At 38.0% G+C, this 18,036-nt stretch overlaps 3 protein-coding genes across 4 annotated transcripts; 1 reads left to right on the top strand and 2 right to left on the bottom strand.

The window, feature by feature from the left end:
* Positions 1-1,447: 1,447 nt before the first annotated feature.
* LOC147278734 (putative WRKY transcription factor 7) lies at positions 1,448-3,562 on the bottom strand. Its single transcript, XM_086249454.1, has 3 exons — positions 2,255-3,562; positions 2,023-2,148; positions 1,448-1,923 (listed from the first exon to the last, which is right to left on the bottom strand). The coding sequence occupies exons 1-3, from the start codon at positions 2,995-2,997 to the stop codon at positions 1,752-1,754; spliced, it is 1,041 nt and encodes a 346-aa protein (XP_086105580.1). The 5' UTR covers positions 2,998-3,562; the 3' UTR covers positions 1,448-1,751.
* Positions 3,563-10,592: 7,030 nt separating this feature from the next.
* LOC147278733 (cysteine proteinase mucunain-like) lies at positions 10,593-13,441 on the top strand. The gene is made up of 5 exons (XM_086252662.1): positions 10,593-11,189; positions 11,782-12,017; positions 12,110-12,250; positions 12,345-12,797; positions 13,060-13,441. Exons 1-5 carry the CDS (start codon positions 10,697-10,699, stop codon positions 13,153-13,155), a joined length of 1,419 nt encoding a protein of 472 aa, XP_086108788.1. The 5' UTR covers positions 10,593-10,696; the 3' UTR covers positions 13,156-13,441.
* Positions 13,442-15,232: 1,791 nt separating this feature from the next.
* LOC147278732 (uncharacterized) lies at positions 15,233-17,300 on the bottom strand. 2 transcript variants are annotated; one of them, XM_086252664.1, is made up of 7 exons: positions 16,971-17,300; positions 16,811-16,864; positions 16,599-16,730; positions 16,415-16,523; positions 16,272-16,310; positions 16,118-16,174; positions 15,233-16,040 (listed from the first exon to the last, which is right to left on the bottom strand). In XM_086252664.1, the coding sequence occupies exons 1-7, from the start codon at positions 17,135-17,137 to the stop codon at positions 15,516-15,518; spliced, it is 1,083 nt and encodes a 360-aa protein (XP_086108790.1). In that variant the 5' UTR covers positions 17,138-17,300; the 3' UTR covers positions 15,233-15,515. The 2 variants fall into 2 exon arrangements, with proteins under 2 accessions (XP_086108790.1, XP_086108789.1); XM_086252663.1 differs by having other exon boundaries at positions 16,272-16,313; positions 16,971-17,297.
* Positions 17,301-18,036: the final 736 nt, after the last annotated feature.

Below are 18,036 nucleotides of genomic sequence, written 5' to 3'. Positions count from 1 at the left end.
GGGCTGTAGCAACCCTACGACATCCTCAAGCAACAATTGTTCACTAACAGTAACAGTGATACTTTTTGACTTCTTTGCCTCCACAGGAGTTTCACTTTAGCTCTCCTGAATGAAAAAAGACAAATCTGCTCGTGTTATAATGTACCTACCAGTCCTACCGACATCCATTTCCTTGTGGTAGTGTGGGGATAATGCACCATTGGGTCCAACTGTCATCATTCTAACAAGGTGCATTGAAAATTTATATTCTGATCAAAATCGACATGAAACTTTGTAATTTTAACATCATTTTATCAGAATTATAATTAAAATACTGAATTGTGAAAAAAAGAAAAAGAAACCAGAAGTGGTATTCGGATATTTCAACAAATTTGGTTAATTTTTGAATTTTCGAACTGATATCTTTAGAGGTCAAATGTAACCTAATCAAGTTCTTGGAGTTAGTTCAAACGGTGAGCATAAATGAAATAATGAGTCGAGATTAAAGATGTGAACTAGTGGTACTATATTTATTTCTATATAGCTCTCTAATTTCATGAGTGACTCTAGGATTCTACTTGGCCCACTATTAGCTGGGCTGAGCTTAAGTGCTGAACTGTAAGTGCAAATTGACCCAAGAGTCAAGGACGGAACTTGTTACAATTCTTTGGGGCCCTTAGATTTTTGGCATAGTTTGGGCTTCTTCTGGGCCAGGAGGCAGAAAATTTGCGTGACCAGGATTTTTTAAACAGGTACTTAATAATTGGGGCATACTTTGAAAACCAAGCTGACTGTGCCGCAGTAGAAACGGGAAGATCACTTCAAACTCCTACGCAGAAAATAAACTAAAAAACATTTGATATGTTTGGTTAAGAGACGTCACAATAAAAAAACCAAAGCACCATTCAAACAAAGCATTTGATTAGGAGCAACGTTGTTGACCAGGAGTTCAAAGAACCCAAATCCATATAGGAGAACTTGTTCTACGACTTATCCGAAAGGATAATAATAAAACACTTTGAATATGAATATGCGAGAAGCGTTGGACTTATCTTATGCTTGATTTGAAAATAAGCAAGCAAGGGAAGGAGACATTAAAAATTTAAAAGACAACCTATCAACACCCCACCCGACCACATTGACTTTTTTTGCCTTATATTTACGGATTTACCTACAAATTAACATTTCAAGATTCTGCGACCCAACTAAATATAACCCAGAATCCATGTACGCAAATTAAACTTAGGAAATACAAAAATTAAGGCACCACCTAACAACACCAACATCCCCATAGTCCTCACCTTTCACCAATCACCATTACTAAATTAGGACTCAAGTTGTCAAACAACTCATAAAAGAAAACACTGAATAGAGCTAATGAGCTAGCTTAGCTATAGTGGGAATTGGAACAAGTAAAGTGGGCATCCTCAGCAAGATTCACCATCATGTATTTAACAATTCTAATGAGTATCAAAAACATAAATAAATAAAAGAACAAAAGTTAAACCCACTAGTTAGCATCATTGACCTCTCACCAAATCCATCATCTCTAAAACTATTCTATATCTTTCCCATATCTCTAAACATGGTTCTTAATCTGCAAAAGAATAAACCCAAAAAAGAAACAAAACAAAAAACAGAAGAGAAGAATCTAGTTTTGTATGGGCAGCTGGCGTACCCACTAATCCACTTGGGGTTGACTATTTTGTGCCAAACCATGATTTCCTGCAATTTAATAAAGGACAACTGTTTTGGGCCGTCCAATGAGTTGACTAAGATGATTCGAGGACGAAAGCAGCAGCAGCAGTTGCCTCCGTGACTTGAGAGTTGGAGTGATTGTGATCGCCTTCGTAGGTCACGATCAGCATGCTGGGATCGTCTACGGCGCGCTCCACGTGCTTGCGTGCAAGGCACCCTCTCTGGCTACTACACTTGTAATAACCCCTGAACAAAAAACCAAACACACATTCAGCAAACTCACCCGATACGTTACTGAGTCGATTGACTCGGAAGTAACCCAGAACAGATGACTCAGTAATGAACCTTGGATGAGGGGAACCCTTGATGGGTTTTTGACCGTACTTTCTCCATGAATAATCATCAGGTGGAATATCAGCCAATTTCATGCTGATGGCAGGGACTCTGATCACTCTTCTCACTTTGGATTTCCTGCTCAATTTGTTTTCACGCAATTTAAGTTTCAGAACCAAACTAAAATCACCATTTTGAATCAAACCCAAATCGAAAAAATTAAAACGAGTTAATGGTGACCAACCTTTTCTTGGCACAGTGGCACCGCCCAGAAGACGAGCCGCATCTGAGAGCCACTTCATCAACAGAATGGCATTTCCTCTTCAACGACGACGAAGACAGAGGAGGCTTACCCGCTGACACCGCCTGTGACATGTTTGTGAATTGAAACCCAGAAGACGACACGGACAGTGAGCGTTGCAGAGTGTCGGCGTCGCCAGTCAACGAAGACATGAACGAATTCGCAGCAGAAATCGGCGGTGAAGGATTGAAATTGATGGTGGTAGTTGAATCCTTTCTTTCAATGGACCCATTTTTGTGAGGCAGAGGAGGTAAACGCAAACTGGGTGTGGGGCAATAAAGCTTGAAAGCAGAGGGTTGCTCTGGTTTCGGAAAACGGGGCTCCGGAATCGAAGGCTTCGGGTCTTGGGTCGGAGTTTTTTGTGGCGGCGGTGGTGGAAGAAGCGGAGAAGGAGCCTTTCGAAAACGAGCGTGACCGGTTCTGCCGCCTCGGTCTAGCAACGAAATCACCTTCTTGAACTTGTTGACAGCCATGTCCGCCACAGCTTTGTACTCTGTAGCAGAAGCAGAAGCTTCAGGGCTCGAAGATGAAGAAGAAGAAGAGTCTTGGAGTTGGTGTTGCTGAGAAATCAAGGTTATGAACTTCTCGACGCTCTGAATCCCAGCCGAGGCCGCTTCTTTGACAGCGTTCTCCTCCATTTTGGCTGCAAAGCTATCAAAACAACCCATCATGAGCTCCACGGCCATTTCCTCAACACCATGAAAATGGCGATGACTACTGTAAATATAGATTGATTTTGTTGGAGAAGAAGAGGGGAAATTAGTAAGATGACGAGGAAAGCAAAAAAGAAGAGAAAAAGGGGATTCGAGTCAAACTGAATAACTGATGCCCTCCCTCCCAAGGTTGCAAAGTCATTGGCTCTCGATTCCTCTTCATCTGCCGTCAAACTCACAAGCCAACCAGGGCTTTCCACGTGGCAAAGTTCGGCCACAACATTGAACCGCTTGGAGACCGTGTATAAATGATGAGAGAGAGAGTGGGGATAAGGTCAAAAGGCTGGGATTAGCCGTTGGATCGCTGACTGAGAATGAAAAATCAGGAAAGAGAGAGAGTTAATTGGGGACAGTGATGTAGAGAGAGTTGACCATTTACAGCTTTTAATGCAAAAGTCATGGAGTGAGGCGGTGGGGTTGTTTGGCCGCAGAGAAAATCTGAAAGAAAAAAAAGTGGTGAGGTTGTGGGACCCAGAGGGGTTCGTCTTTAACCACACTGGAAGCTACGTCAAAGCCTCTACTCTCAAGTCACATGGGATTCTTCTTCCCATCGAATGGGGCCATAGCCAGTATCCGTTGATTAATTTGATCAATAATTTTGCAACGATGATCCCAATCAAAAATAACAGTGCACATAAATTTGAATTATCAGAACTCAGAAGAAAACATTACAAGATTCTTGCTGGCAAACTTGGAAAGATTTTCATTGGTCGATGACAAAAGAGAGGGCAATAAAGAACAGAGCAGAAATATTCTACTTTCTGCATGTCGATTATTTTAGTCAAACATTCTCTTTTTAGAAGGAATTCAAAATGTGCAACCGTAGAATTTCATAAATGATCAACTATTGTCAAGGAAACTTTATTCTGAAAAATGTATAAAGGATACAAATGTAGGGCGCATATGTTATGGAAAGCATTCATAGAGTCATGATTATTATATATGCTAATTGACTTGATTGGCCACACTTTTTTTTAATCTTCTATTGATTTTGTGTTTGCGTGCCTTATTATTTCCTCTACCCAAAAGCCAATATGTGTGAAATTGATCTATTATCAAGAAGGGGTATTCATAATAATTTACTTTAATCTAAATACATTGTTCTAGTCTTCTAAAAAAAATTAAAAAATCTATGGTCCGTAGACTTTATTCAATTTGTGGTTGGAGTAAAAAAAAACTTTTATGAGATTATCCTAAATATATTTTGTGTATATCTCGTCACATGATAAGAGAGATAAACACATAAAATATACAAAACAATGAAAGTGTTTCTTGATTGTAGTCGACTCTTTTCAATTTTTAAAGAATAAATCTCAGAATTCAACTTTTAATAAACAACTGGTAGCCATTAGAATACCATTACTCTCTTTCTTTGATTATTGTTGTGATTATTAATTAAAATTATTGTTAATTCCACCCAAATCCACTGTCTAAACTTTTTTTTTTAATCAATTCGGTGTCTAACTTAGCCTTTTGTGATTCGTTTTTTTTGGCCAAGACCTTTTGTGATTCTTTAATCATTAGAACTAATGCCATGACTAAGTTGCTTCTCCAAGTAACCATGACCTCATCACAGACTTTGAAAAAAATATACTAGCTACTTCAAAAATCAAAATCTTGAATTTGATTCAATGTATCCAAAATTCCTTCCAAAACCCGCCAATAGTATTATAGTAGTACAATACCATGACTGTTTGCAAAAATACTATTCTTCACTCACTATTACTATTTTTCACTCGAATCCACAATTGCAAATTACAAAAAGACATTTTTATTGCAAGTGCATATATATTTCTCTTATTATATGCCATAACTGGTAATCTGCAACTCCCACCCATTACCAAAAAAAGAATCCAATTCACAGTTAAGTGAAACAATGAATGATACCAACAACATGCATCCACCCTTGTACCTAGCTAGTTAATAACAAATCAGAGACTCTGAAAAATGAATAATGAAGAATAATAATGAATTTACCTGTTTCGTAGAATTATATTATGCATTGAACTTCTGCTTTTGTCCTTGAATGAACCACCAAACCTGAACTCACTGAACTGAATTGAATTTAGAGAGAGAACAAGAATTGAAGGATGCAGTAGTACTGGTTGAGTTGAGAGAAACAAGACAACACAGGAGAAGATATAGAGAAAATTTGTAGGAAAGGAGTACGTAGCTAGGTTTACGCGTGGCATTGACATGGAAAGTTGGAAGGTGGTCAATTAAGGTCAATGTACATGAAATTTTGGCATAGGTTTTGTGTATCTTTCTTCGAAATTTCCATGGAAGATGCAAGATTTTGAGGTAAAATTCAATTGGAGCCCAAAATTGTTGACTTTTAAACTTTTCCTATTTAGGGACGTTGATTAGTGAAGCAGTACTGAAGCCTTCCCGATTTGTGAAATGTGATGCGTGGTAATGGCTTAAACTTCGCGTCCTTCGATCCCAATTATAAAACAGTAAAACACAGTACCAATTTCAGAAGTTTTCGTTTAGACGTCAACTTAAGCTTTTTGGTTAACTTCATAGTTCATACTTAATTGTCCTAAACTCTATATTTCTACGTGGTTACTTATTGCATGCGTGCACAAGAGGGCTTATTAATTGACTTAGTTAAGTAGACCAGTCAAATTAAGTTATTTGGTATTTTAGTGTGTGTTTAATTAGACTTATTTCGCACAGTGCTTTATTAACCAAAAAAAAAAGTTGTGAACTCAAGTGTAGAAATTCATGGGGTGCGATGAAATGGACCAAAATGGCTATAATGGATGCACCATTCTGTTGCAAATTTAACTCCAACAATTGTGATTCTAATTGTACCCATTTAAAACCCTTTCTATTTAGTCTCTTGTTTTGGGGAGGAAGTTTTGGTTAAAACTTAATTTGGATGAGAAGATTTTATTAATTAATTGACTTATCCAATTAAGTTTCTTTGTAAATGGATCAAATGGTGGAGTTAATTGCTCCAGTAATACGGTAATACTATTATTACTTATCCTCACACCCCTAACCACCCGATTTCGCCTTCTTTCACGGAACTTACTAACTTAGGCAGCTTTTGAAAAGAACAAAAAAACAAACAAAAAAAAGAGGAGAAAGTTCCTTGAAACTCCGGCCAGTACTTTGTAATTGTCACCTTCATAATGACCTGCCTCTACTGAAAAGTTCAATTGAAAATTCAAGCATAGATTTGGAATTGGTTGATTAGAAAAGATCCGTTGAATTATTTTCAGATATGGTTTTGGCCTTTTGCAGCACTAGACAATTTGATTGAGCATAAAAATCAGGTTTGGGTAATATCATGATATGCACGTGCGTGAATACTCATTACATTATTTTTTAAACGAGTCGGATATATAGGTGTCAAACAAGTCGGGCTGGACTGGAGTTTTGAGCCCATCAGACATGGCACGGCAGGAACAAGTTTTCCCATCAAGCCGGCTTGTTTTGACACCTCTATGTGGATACTGATTGTTCTTTGAAGATTAGGATAAATAACTTGTAGCTGGCAACTTATAATTGAGATTTGCGACGCTGAATTATAGATCATGCATCTCTAATTCTCTTGTATGGCTTAATTATACGAACAATTTGCGAATTTATCCCCAATCTCATTTGAGTTTGCGAACTTTACTTTTAGATTCTATAATCCAACTTTTTGACATTACTTAGTTCAGTTCTATTCGTCAATTTTATTCAAATTGTCGTCAAGTATATGTAATGAATTAAATTACGGATTTCGAGGGTTCACAAATATAGAATTTTCGATTTCGTTGTAAATTTAAACTAAAACAATTGAAACTTTTAACAAAATTTCGATAATTTCGTTTATGTAATATTTAGAATCTCAAAAAAATGGAAATCACATATATGCACATGAAAATCACATATATGTTTGGATGATTAGTGATGCTTTTGTCTCCCAAAAGCGAGTCACGTCCTTGTAACGTGCAAAAGATTTGATGGAAATTTAAATAAATTTTACAAACAGGGCTAAAGTGAGTAATATGGAAAAATTAGTGGACCATAAAATTCAAAAATACAGTATACGGACTCAAGTGAAACTCGAGGTAAAATTTGTATTATTTTTTGTCTACCTATTATTAGGTGTAATGAAGTCTATAATTTTGGACTTCAGTCAAAACTCTAAAACGATAGGTGTTAGTCTAAGGCCTGTCAATAAAATGGACCGGCCTGTGAAGTACCCTTAAAATTTGCCCAAGTCCCAATGGCCTAAAATCAAAAGAAAAGGGTGTACAGGCCCTGAGCATCTAACGAATAGGGCCTAATACAAGGAGGAAGTGGGCTAGAAATGTTGAGGCCCATGTCCAAGAAAAGACCCAAGCACGCTGCAGCAAGTGTCTACAACTCAAAACAAGATGCATTGAGCTTAATTTGAGGACCAGATGGAGAGAGGCAAGTGGATAAGATGCATCATGCACCCAACCCACCCATCTACATCATGTATCTTAATACTTAAAAAAGCCGTGCCAAAAACAACTTAATTAATTTCCTTTGTACGTACATGGCTAGCTTAATTAATTTGAACCAGGGACTAAAACTTTCACAATTCAGACACAACGCCAATCGCCGAATGACTAACTTAACCAACAACACCAGTTGACGTGTTTGCTTACGTACGTGTTATACTACAATATATACTACAATTTATTTAATTCTTCATCTACTTGTGTCCATACCCTTTTCCGTTACTACAGTTAGGATCGACTATGTTTTCTCTTTTTGTCTATATATCAAATTAACCAATTAAGCTTCTAGCGGATTTCTATTATTTGATCAAACAGTTTAATTTGTATCCTCTACTATGGGTCCCAATTATCGTTGCGATATAAGTGAAAACAATTTATCAAATGGTTCTGACCAAAAAGAAAGAAGGAGTGGACCAATCCAATCCAATTATCCAAGTATAAATACAGTTATGGAGAAGTGGATAAATAGAGAGAAACTCCCATTGCAGTTCAGAGATGATATTCTAGAATCTTCAAAGTGGTTTGTGTAAGAATCTGTAAAAATGGGATGGGCACTTGGGAAGGCAGCTTGGCAAAGATTAATGACTTTGGATGGTTGTGCGTTATAGTGGAGAGAAGTAGTGATGAGGTCACATGCCTCCCACTGTTTTGGATCATTGAAAATATTCTACTGATGGGCTGTGGGCCCACTATCCCCCTCCAGAACACTGTTCCACATGGGTATGCTTTGGCCCAGTAATTGATGACCCACTTGGGCCATTCCTATTGGAAGAGAAGAGATTCAGTTTTGATAATTCAGACTTGTTCCACATGAGTATCGTTGGTTTTGTTGTGTTAGGCTATTAGCTTTTGAAATATTGAATCAATTTGCATCTTTTGGACCCCACCACACTCGTCGAATCTTGGCCTTAAGTCCCCTAAATTTTCACGTCTTATCTTTCTCTAATTAAATATTTTTAACAGATAAGAAAGGTAATGGGCTCTGATAGGATGCATATATGACAATGTAAATTATTGGGAGCAAATTGTGCAATCAATCTAATGCCATCATTAGTCTATAAAAATCTTTTTATATTGTAACCTTACCCCCCCCCCTCCCAAAAAAAAAGGTTCAATAATTCATTCGATATTCTTAAATATTTTAAACACATTTATTCTTTGAATAATTTACCTTTCCCAATCCTTCAATAGCATGGCACTAGGTATGGCCACTACTCACTAGATTTGGTTTATGGTTGGTACTAGTTTGGTTGGGTAAAACCACAACCATTTTGATAAGGCCCTTTACTAGATTGGCTTTGGTTTGATTTATACTTCAGCTAAACCCTAAAATAAGTAATATTTACAGACTGGTGGCACCTTTAAAAACTAAAAAAAAAAAAAAAATTATTACTTCATACTATTAGACAATTAAATATGTTAACCATAAATTTAGTCAATAACATAATTAAGTTAAATGACAATTTGTGTGTGTTAAGTACATTCGTTAAGGTAAATTGTTCGGTAGCTACATCTGCATCTATAGTTACAGCTGAATTTTTTTAAAAAAAATTTTATACTTGAATCTTAACATTTGTGAAACTGATTACAAATTTTATAGTGTGTTTTTAAGACATTTATTAGTTGTTTTTAAGCAACTATCAAGCGCTTGACAAAAAGTGCCGCTCTTGTAACTTAATAATACGTTGGCAAAAAAAAAAAAAACACTTAATAATACAACATGCAATCTTAATACGTAAATAAATTAGTAATTTTGGCATGAAAATTTAAGGACCCAAAAATTGTAAGATTGCAAATGTAAACACGTCGTTTCATGTTGTTGCATCCCATGACCAGCCCTCTATACTCTACATTTCCCACCTAATCTAGTATAATTTTGTGTCGTGTGATGGGTGTTGGTTTGGACCATTGCATAAATAAATATCTATTTAAAATGCTCAATGGCCCACGCAAAAGCAGCGAACCAGTTTGTATCTTCTCAATTAATATCATTGCCCTCCTAATCAATGGTATGAGTATGACCGTAATTAAGACTTTGACAATGGGCATAAGTGTAGTATTATTTGTTTTAATGTGTACAGAATATGACAATTAATAAATGGAATAAAATTATGGGTGCATCGAATGGAATCACAAAGGAAATAGAAAAGGGTAGAAGGTATTATTTTTTTGTTTGCTAGTGATTTATTTGATCATAAAATTCTTAGCCAACACTAAAAATATTTTCAACCAAATAAAAAATTAGAAGTGACGTGACACAGTGTCCAGCGATGATAATGAAAGGAAAGGAAATAATTGGTGCAAGCAACATGAAAAGTCTCTCCAAACTTGATGCGGGCCCTACAAGAACACAAACAAATAAAAAGAGCAGTCTCTATCAGACAGTCTCCAACTCGTACAAGATAGTAAGATACCAATACAATACAAGGCAACAAGTGAACAAACAAAGCCTGACTACGTGGCAATATGACCACCCTTTCCCTCCACCCCCACGGCCCCACCCCATTAAAACTCTTCATTATTCTCTAACCCACACCCATCGGAACCCCCTGGTCGGAGTAACCGGCGGTTAAAACGACGCCGGATACTCATTAGGCTTGGACTTGGCTCCTCTCCAGCCTATCATATCTCATCCACGTGGGTCCCACACTCCTATTGTATTCTGAATTTATGATATTACTTTTTGGGACAAAAAAAAGTTCTATGTATAATGTATTTCATTTCTTAGATGAATAAAACATTTTGTATTTGAAAATTTACAAAAATTAGTATTATTTAAAGATTTTAGCCTTATTTTTTAAGTGCTTTTGAAATCTACATATTTAATTTTTAAATAATGTTCAAACTCTCCCAAAAAAATACTCAATAACTCAATTATTACTCAACAGAACTCGAGTGTGAATTAGAAAAAAGGAGTTGTTACAAAATTTCACTATAGTTTATATCTTTCATATCAAATTACATATTCTTATGATAATTTTTTTTGGTCAAAATTCTTACGATAATTAATTAAATTGAATAAATATTCAGTCACCCCCACCCTCCTTTTGCCTTTATAAGCACACCCCACCTCTCCCACTTTCTCACACCCATTCATTTGCGACTGTACTACTACTCCCTCACCCTCTTTTTTAGCCTCCCAAACAGAGCAAAAAGAGGGTCTTGCTCTTGGACACCAAAAAACCATGGGTCCGTACAGATCATCGTCTTTCATGGCGATCCTCCTCTTCACGATCTTCACCTTGTCGTCGGCCCTGGACATGTCGATCATCGCATACGACAGCAACCATGTCGCCGACAAGTCCAGCTGGCGGACCGACGAGGAGGTCATGTCCATCTACGAGCGGTGGCTGGCGGAGCACGGCAAGGCCTACAACGCCTTGGGAGAGAAGGAGAAGCGGTTCAAGATCTTCAAGGACAACCTCCGGTTCATCGACGACCACAACTCTCAGAATCTAACCTACAAGCTCGGCCTGAACCGGTTCGCCGATTTGTCCAACGAGGAGTACCGGTCCACTTACCTGGGTTCCAGGAGCCGCGCCGCCGCCAAAAACAGGCTCTCCAAGCCCAAGACCAAGAGCGACCGTTACGCGCCACGTGTCGGCGATTCGTTGCCTGACTCCGTTGATTGGAGGAAGGAGGGCGTTGTCCTTCCTGTCAAAGACCAAGGCAGCTGTGGTGAGTTTCCTTACTACTTTACTGTCGTCTAGCGGCTACTACTATTTTATTTATTTATTATTTGCTTTAAATATGTTTTTGTCATTTGATTAATATTAATTAATCGTTACTGCTTTAGACTTTTGGATTTGCTTGGTGATAAAGCAAAGGTATGCGATTAGGGATTCGTTGACTTAGATTATCTGATCGATTGCTTGCTTGCTTAAACAAAGAGGTTGGCCTAAAATCAATTTTCAATTAATCAATTAGACTGCTGATAATTACTGATGAGCTTGACGGCCGAGCTGTGTAGTCTGTAGCTGACCTTCCAAAATTAGAGTTTGAAGTTCCCAGGCAGGTTTCCAGGAGGTGTTGAGGCCATGGATTCTTTGTTGGCTAGTTTTACTGTTCTTGTTTTACCTTGGAAGTTAACTTTTTAGTTTTTACGCTGTGGCCGGGCCCACAATTTTCACGCTATTTTTCGTAGATATTTTCATAAAACGGCAGGCCGTAAGATTTTTGTATTTTAATGATTGGAGAATTATTTGTGATGGGTAAATATTTGTATAGAATTGTTTTGAGTATTAACGCATTCAATTTGATTATATTGAAGGGAGTTGCTGGGCATTCTCAACAATCTCCGCTGTTGAAGGGATCAATAAGATAGTTACTGGCAACCTGATCTCACTATCTGAGCAGGAGCTGGTAGACTGTGATAAAACATACAATGAAGGATGCAATGGAGGTCTCATGGACTATGCCTTCGAGTTCATCATTAACAATGGTGGCATTGACAGTGAAGACGATTATCCTTATAAAGGATACGATGCCACATGTGACACCTACAGGGTTGGTACTTGTCCCTTACAAGCAGAACTCAAAACACAGAGCTATCTTCTCACTTCTCACCCTTTTGGTCTTTCTTTAATTTGTCTTTGCAGAAAAATGCCAAGGTGGTCACAATTGATGATTACGAAGATGTTCCTGCGTACGATGAGAAAGCACTGCAAAAGGCTGTTGCCAATCAACCAATTGCTGTTGCCATTGAAGGAGGTGGCAGGGATTTCCAGTTTTATAATTCGGTAAGTGTTTTGCTTTATATCACAAAATTTTATTTTGATGGTTTCTCAAGTAGAACATGAATGTAATGAAGTAATTTGGGTTCAAATATTTCAGGGTGTATTTACTGGACGGTGTGGTACAGCACTGGACCATGGTGTTACTGTTGTTGGGTATGGTACTGACAATGGAGTTGATTACTGGATAGTGAGGAATTCATGGGGTGGAAGCTGGGGAGAGAACGGCTATATCAGAATGCAGCGTAATCTGGCCAACACTGCCAATGGGATATGTGGAATTGCCATGGAGGCCTCTTACCCAATCAAGGAAGGCCAGAATCCCCCTAACCCTGGTCCATCTCCTCCATCTCCCATAAAGCCCCCTCAAGTTTGTGATAATTACTTCTCCTGCCCTCAGAGTAACACCTGCTGTTGTATTTATGAGTATGGAAAGTATTGCTTTGCTTGGGGATGCTGTCCTCTCGAGGGTGCCACCTGCTGTGACGACAATTACAGTTGCTGCCCGAATGACTATCCCATCTGTAATGTCAATGCAGGAACCTGTTTGATGGTAAGACCATTTCAAATTTGCTAGTTTAGAATCAAAATTCTACCATATGTACACGTATCACATACATACACATACATTTTTAATTCTTAAATTTTGACAGATCCGCTTTTCCATTACTAAAGTATAGATTCTCTCACTATTAAATTTATTTGTATGTCATGCGCTATCTGTACCATAGACGAATGAAAAACCACTTTGTTTTTTCATAGTTTACTAGATAAGCTATGTTTGCTTACATTATATTCCTTCTTGCTTGCAACAGAGCAAGGACAACCCACTGGGAGTGAAGGCATTGAAGCGCACTGCAGCGAAGCCTCATTGGGCTTTTGGAAGTGATGCCAAGCGAAGCAGTTCTTAGGCAAACATTTATGCAGTGGGTAACTAAAGTTAGGGAAGAAGAAAAATTCATAGCATGCTTGATGTTCTTCTTCTTCATTTATCATATACCGCTTACTTACATATCCACCATTTAAGATGCCAAGAAGTAGATGGTCTGTTATGGATTGTTTCAGATGCTGATTTGTATATAGCGCCCGTATTTCTGTTGCATTTAAGACAAACAGATTGTTGTTAATTATTTACCAATATGCTCTGTAAATTCAGTCATGACTTTGGCATTGCTTTTATGAAGTGCTTTATTCCCATCCTGTTTGTAATTTGTTCAATGCTGGAACATGTTCTTTCATTTGACTAAAATGTGCAAACACCCTTCAAAAATCAAGTATGGGTTCAATTGCAATTTAATACTTGTCTTGCTATACTATAGTTTACTTTCATAAACTGAATTCATAAGAAATCAAAACTCGAAATTATCAGGAAACAGAACACTATAAACAAATGCAAGAACATGTATACCCAACAAAGCATTATGAAATAGGCCAAAACACAGAAATCTATCAGAGGTGTGAGGGTGAAGCATCTTTTGTTCTGGCATGAGAGTGTGAACTTTGAAATAAATTTTTGTTGTTGTCAGAACTTTGAAATAAATAGCCAAAGTATGAGTAGGAGCAATGGGGTTGGGTTAGGGTCGGAGCATTGGGCTTACTACTTAGAATAAGGGTGGGCTAAAGCCTAGTATGTTTCTGGGCTAGGGATTTAGGCCTGGGAACACAAGTATGATTATAGCCTAGGGGGCCCAAGTGTGGCTCAGGCTTAATTTGGCTCAGAGTTTTGTTCCATGTCCCTGGCACACTCCTACACTACTAAAAATGTTCCTACTCTTTGAATTAGAAACTTTTAGGGGGTCCATGGTCAAAAAATAAAATACAAAAACTTTCAGGGGGTTTTATCAGAAAAAAAATAGAAAATAAACAAAAAGAAAAAGAAAGAAGCTTCCAGTGGGAAAAAGTGGCTGAAATAAAACTTTAGAGGGAGAGCTAGGTGATCTCCAAAACATGGTGTTATGACTACTGACATTAATATGCTACTGACTTTAACATTTTCATGTTGATGAATGATGAAAATGCCATGCTTCTATCCAATGGTCTCCAAGTTAGACTCAAGGTACCAACTCCTACATCTACTCCACTTTTTCACAATAGGCTAATTGAGTTCACATTCAACAATCCATTCATCTCAGAACATTTAAATCCTCATTATAGCATTAAAACTGCTACTGCTTCCATCAACTTTAGATCATTTTCCATCAATTTTTATTTCATTCAAGTAGAATTCTACTAATTGATTGAAGCTAACACACATTAATTGACGATTGACGGCCACCTCAATTCAAGATGTTGATTGGTTGTTCATATTTTTGTGATTGCATGAATGGGTTGTGGACCTTCTTCTGGTTGCTAACTTCAACTGTAATAAACCCACTTGTCCCATTTGACGAAAAGAAGCCATTCGCTTTTTGTTTGGTGAGGAATTCATCAACAAAAATGGGTCGGAATTGAAATTTGCCAACTCAAATGGGCCCAAACCTGTCGAGGCTTTTATGTCCATTTCCAAACGACAAGTTTCATAGCCAAATAAAACCGGCATGTCGTACTTTCACACCGCACAACACAACTTGTTTTCTTAGGATCACATTCACCCAACAAAGATAGAAGAAAAATCTCAAGATTGGGGCCATCCATTTTGCTGGGAGGTGGTGGATACCATATGTCGCATGCAACCCACATCTTGATCCAACTCAACAACAATCTCTGGTCATTTTTCATCATCAATTTGGGTTTTGGGGACCATTGCACATATTGGAAGACCACTCCCCAATGGGATAGGGATAGACCACAACAATAGTCCTACCCCACTCTGCCAGTACCCCTAGGTGCCCAACTCTCAATCAGTGCAGCTGGAGTTAATACCCACATGATTAGGACTTAGCAACTTTTAAGGTACTTAATCAAGCTGCAGTTGAATCATAATTTTTTTTTTTTTATTCTGATTCGCAATCTGCTGTCATATATTGTCTGATTCTGAATTCCCAATGATTATAACCAAATTAAGAGAAAATAAGATATGTTCTCATGTTACAAACATTATGACATGGAAGAGTAATTACACACACAATATATATATGTATTGTCCTAATTAATTAAGATTTAGAGCACTCTAAGTCTCTCCCTCCCTTACAGGTCCATATATTAATATATATATGTATTGTCCTAATTAATTAAGATTTAGAGCACTCTGAGTCTTTCCCTCCCTTACAGGTCCAAATCCTAAGTCTACAGCTCCTCCATTTTCCAAACCAAGATTATGGTTTATGGAACCCTACTTTTCTTCTTGAGCTAAATCTAAATGACAGGATGACTCTATCTTCATAACTCCCCCACTAACCTTCAGCATCTGCTCTGCACTATTGTTGTTGATGCTGCTGTTGTTCATAAGCATAGCTGTGTCTGGAGCTTCAATGGCATTATCATAGGATGGGATCACTGAAGGTAGCTTTGATAGAAGAGCTCCAAGGCTGCATGAAATGGAAGGCAAAAGAGGTGGAATTGGCCAAGTGGGTGATCCTACCATCCCATTTTGTGGGATGTTCCAGTCCAAGTTGATGGACTTGATCTGGGAATCATCAGCCATTTCATTGAACAATCTCTTGACCCCAGCCAACTGGTGCTTGTCATAGACTGATAAAGCTGTTTCATGGCTTCCAATCATCTGGGTATTTGGTTTGAGGATGTAGGGGTGTTGGATAGGTAGGTATGGTCTTTGCATGGCAAAAACACCTGGTATGCTCTGGAGGTAGCTGAATTTCCTCTGTATGTTGATTACCAGATTGAGATCTTCCAATATCTGAAAAACCCATCAGTCATCAATTGAGACATTGCTGAAAGTTTAAAAGAAAAAGTAAAGGAGAGAGAGATAAAGACCTTGTCAAAAGAGCCGAGTTGAATTATGCCTCCTCTTACAGAAATGATTGCAATAGTCTGTACTAGTTGAAAAAAGAAAGAAAAAAGACAAGATAAGCCTCAATGAATTGGTGGATGACTGGATGGTTATAAGGAAGATTTTGAAAGTAACAACCTGTATGCCTGATTTGAATTGAAACTCCCAGGCCCTTGGCTGCTGTACATAAGAATAGTTAAGGGAAAATGAGGATTAAGAAAAACAAGAACTTTAAGCTTGAATTTATTTTGTAAGAAGAATACTGTATTGAATTGGCTTACAGGTTCAATGGATACATTCCAAGAGGAAATGACGCTAGGATCAGCTTCATTTGGTGTATCTCTGAACACCCATTTATGACTATTATCTGCTGCTATTTTCCCCACTAATCTGCACCCCATATAATGCAAATTAATCATCCCAGCCACTAATGCCAACCAAAAATATTAGAAGGCAAATTCTTACCCTTGTCCATAATTATAGACCTCATGGGACATTTTGAAGAAGATGTCAGCTCCAAACCTCCCTTTAATGTACCCACTTCCTGCTTGCTCACATTCATAGAAATCACAGAACCCATCTTCCCAAACAAGAATCCTGAAACCAAAATTCACTTAAAAGTCATCATCAGAATGAGAAAAACATGGAGCTTTGTCACAATTCTTTGTCAACTTTACCAGTTCCTTTCGTTTCCTTTGGAGCGATCAAGAGCAGTGCCTCCATAATCCCACCTGCAACAAAGCAATGTGACTTATAAAACTAACAGCATTATTAGCTTTGCATGAGAATAGAATGAAATACTGATCATCATCTGTCACTTGTAACATGGACTCTTACTTTGGAGGAGGATAGTTCCGAGGCAAGATCCGCCAGAAGACTGCGTACACCCACTTGGGAGAATTGGAAGAAGAATCTGATGAACATGAACACAGGCTCCTCAGTGTGTGCTGCAACAGACAATTAAGCATGGGAAGTCCACTTTCCATTGTCACACACTCACACATAGAGAAACAGAGAAACAAAGAACACAGATTTTTGAGCTAGCAGTTAGCTCTGTACTAGTCCTGTTTCCATCACAATTAAGAGAAAAAGAGGAAACTTGGACCTCGCAATGTTCACTCGCAGACATGAAGTGCTGGGACTTGGAGTCACTCCAACCAATCCCCACAGTGCAGTGGCCCTGTGAGGTTGTTTCAAGGTGGGGACCTCAATATTTACGATTCAGCAATAAAGCACTTAAATAATGTACTAGATGGATCACACACTGTGTGTACATTTGGTCTAACAGTTCATCATACTGTCTCTGGCAGCTAACATCACCGTAATGGTTTGCCTTTTTCTTGCAGTGGTCCTCAAAATACTGACTGTGGGTTTGCTCTTTCTTCACTATAAATTGCACCAAACTTTGTCCATACAATGGGCCCCTCCCCATCTACAATTGCATGCTATTTGCTATGCGCGTTTTCACCTCCATCTTTAATCGACTTTAACATAGGCTTAACTCATTGTAATGTCAATGTGTACACTTAATGCATTAAATTACTAGCTCTTGCTGTTTCTATTGTGAACACTAACAAGTACCAATAAAACATGTGATTGTGAAGTACGTCTATAATTTTGAGTCTACATAAAGTTCTATAGAGAGTACCGTTGACCAAAATCAAATTAATTACAACAGCTTATGAACTAGTTAGTTCCGAAGCTTTGGAAATGTTCTTGGTTTTACTTTTAAGTTTTAACCTTCCAAATTTCTGTTGTTGCCTTGCACTACCTACTCTCTCTTTGACAGTGGACACTTGCCATTTTACCCACCAACCCAGTTTGTGTGATCTCTGCCTCTGCCCTCTGCCCTCTGCCCTCTGCCCTAGGTATCACACACCAACCACATTCACAAAACTACCAG

Source organism: Dryas octopetala, chromosome 7 (genome assembly GCF_963921425.1).
Source record: "Dryas octopetala chromosome 7, drDryOcto1.1, whole genome shotgun sequence".
In the NCBI taxonomy this organism is placed as follows: Eukaryota; Viridiplantae; Streptophyta; class Magnoliopsida; order Rosales; family Rosaceae; genus Dryas; species Dryas octopetala.
Note: the sequence above shows the minus strand (reverse complement) of the source record. Positions and strands in the feature narration are given on the sequence as shown.

Coding starts and splice junctions, on each gene's coding strand:
- LOC147278734 (XM_086249454.1), bottom strand. CDS start 2,997: ATGGCCGTGGAGCTCATGATGGGTTGTTTTGATAGCTTTGCAGCCAAA. Junction 2,149..2,254: donor TGCCACTGTGCCAAGAAAAG/GTTGGTCACCAT, acceptor CAAATTGAGCAG/GAAATCCAAAGTGAGAAGAG. Junction 1,924..2,022: donor AAGGGTTCCCCTCATCCAAG/GTTCATTACTGA, acceptor TTTTTTGTTCAG/GGGTTATTACAAGTGTAGTA.
- LOC147278733 (XM_086252662.1), top strand. CDS start 10,697: ATGGGTCCGTACAGATCATCGTCTTTCATGGCGATCCTCCTCTTCACG. Junction 11,190..11,781: donor CAAAGACCAAGGCAGCTGTG/GTGAGTTTCCTT, acceptor ATTATATTGAAG/GGAGTTGCTGGGCATTCTCA. Junction 12,251..12,344: donor ATTTCCAGTTTTATAATTCG/GTAAGTGTTTTG, acceptor CAAATATTTCAG/GGTGTATTTACTGGACGGTG.
- LOC147278732 (XM_086252663.1), bottom strand. CDS start 17,137: ATGTGTGAGTGTGTGACAATGGAAAGTGGACTTCCCATGCTTAATTGT. Junction 16,175..16,271: donor AATTCAAATCAGGCATACAG/GTTGTTACTTTC, acceptor CAACTAGTACAG/ACTATTGCAATCATTTCTGT. Junction 16,041..16,117: donor AACTCGGCTCTTTTGACAAG/GTCTTTATCTCT, acceptor TGGGTTTTTCAG/ATATTGGAAGATCTCAATCT.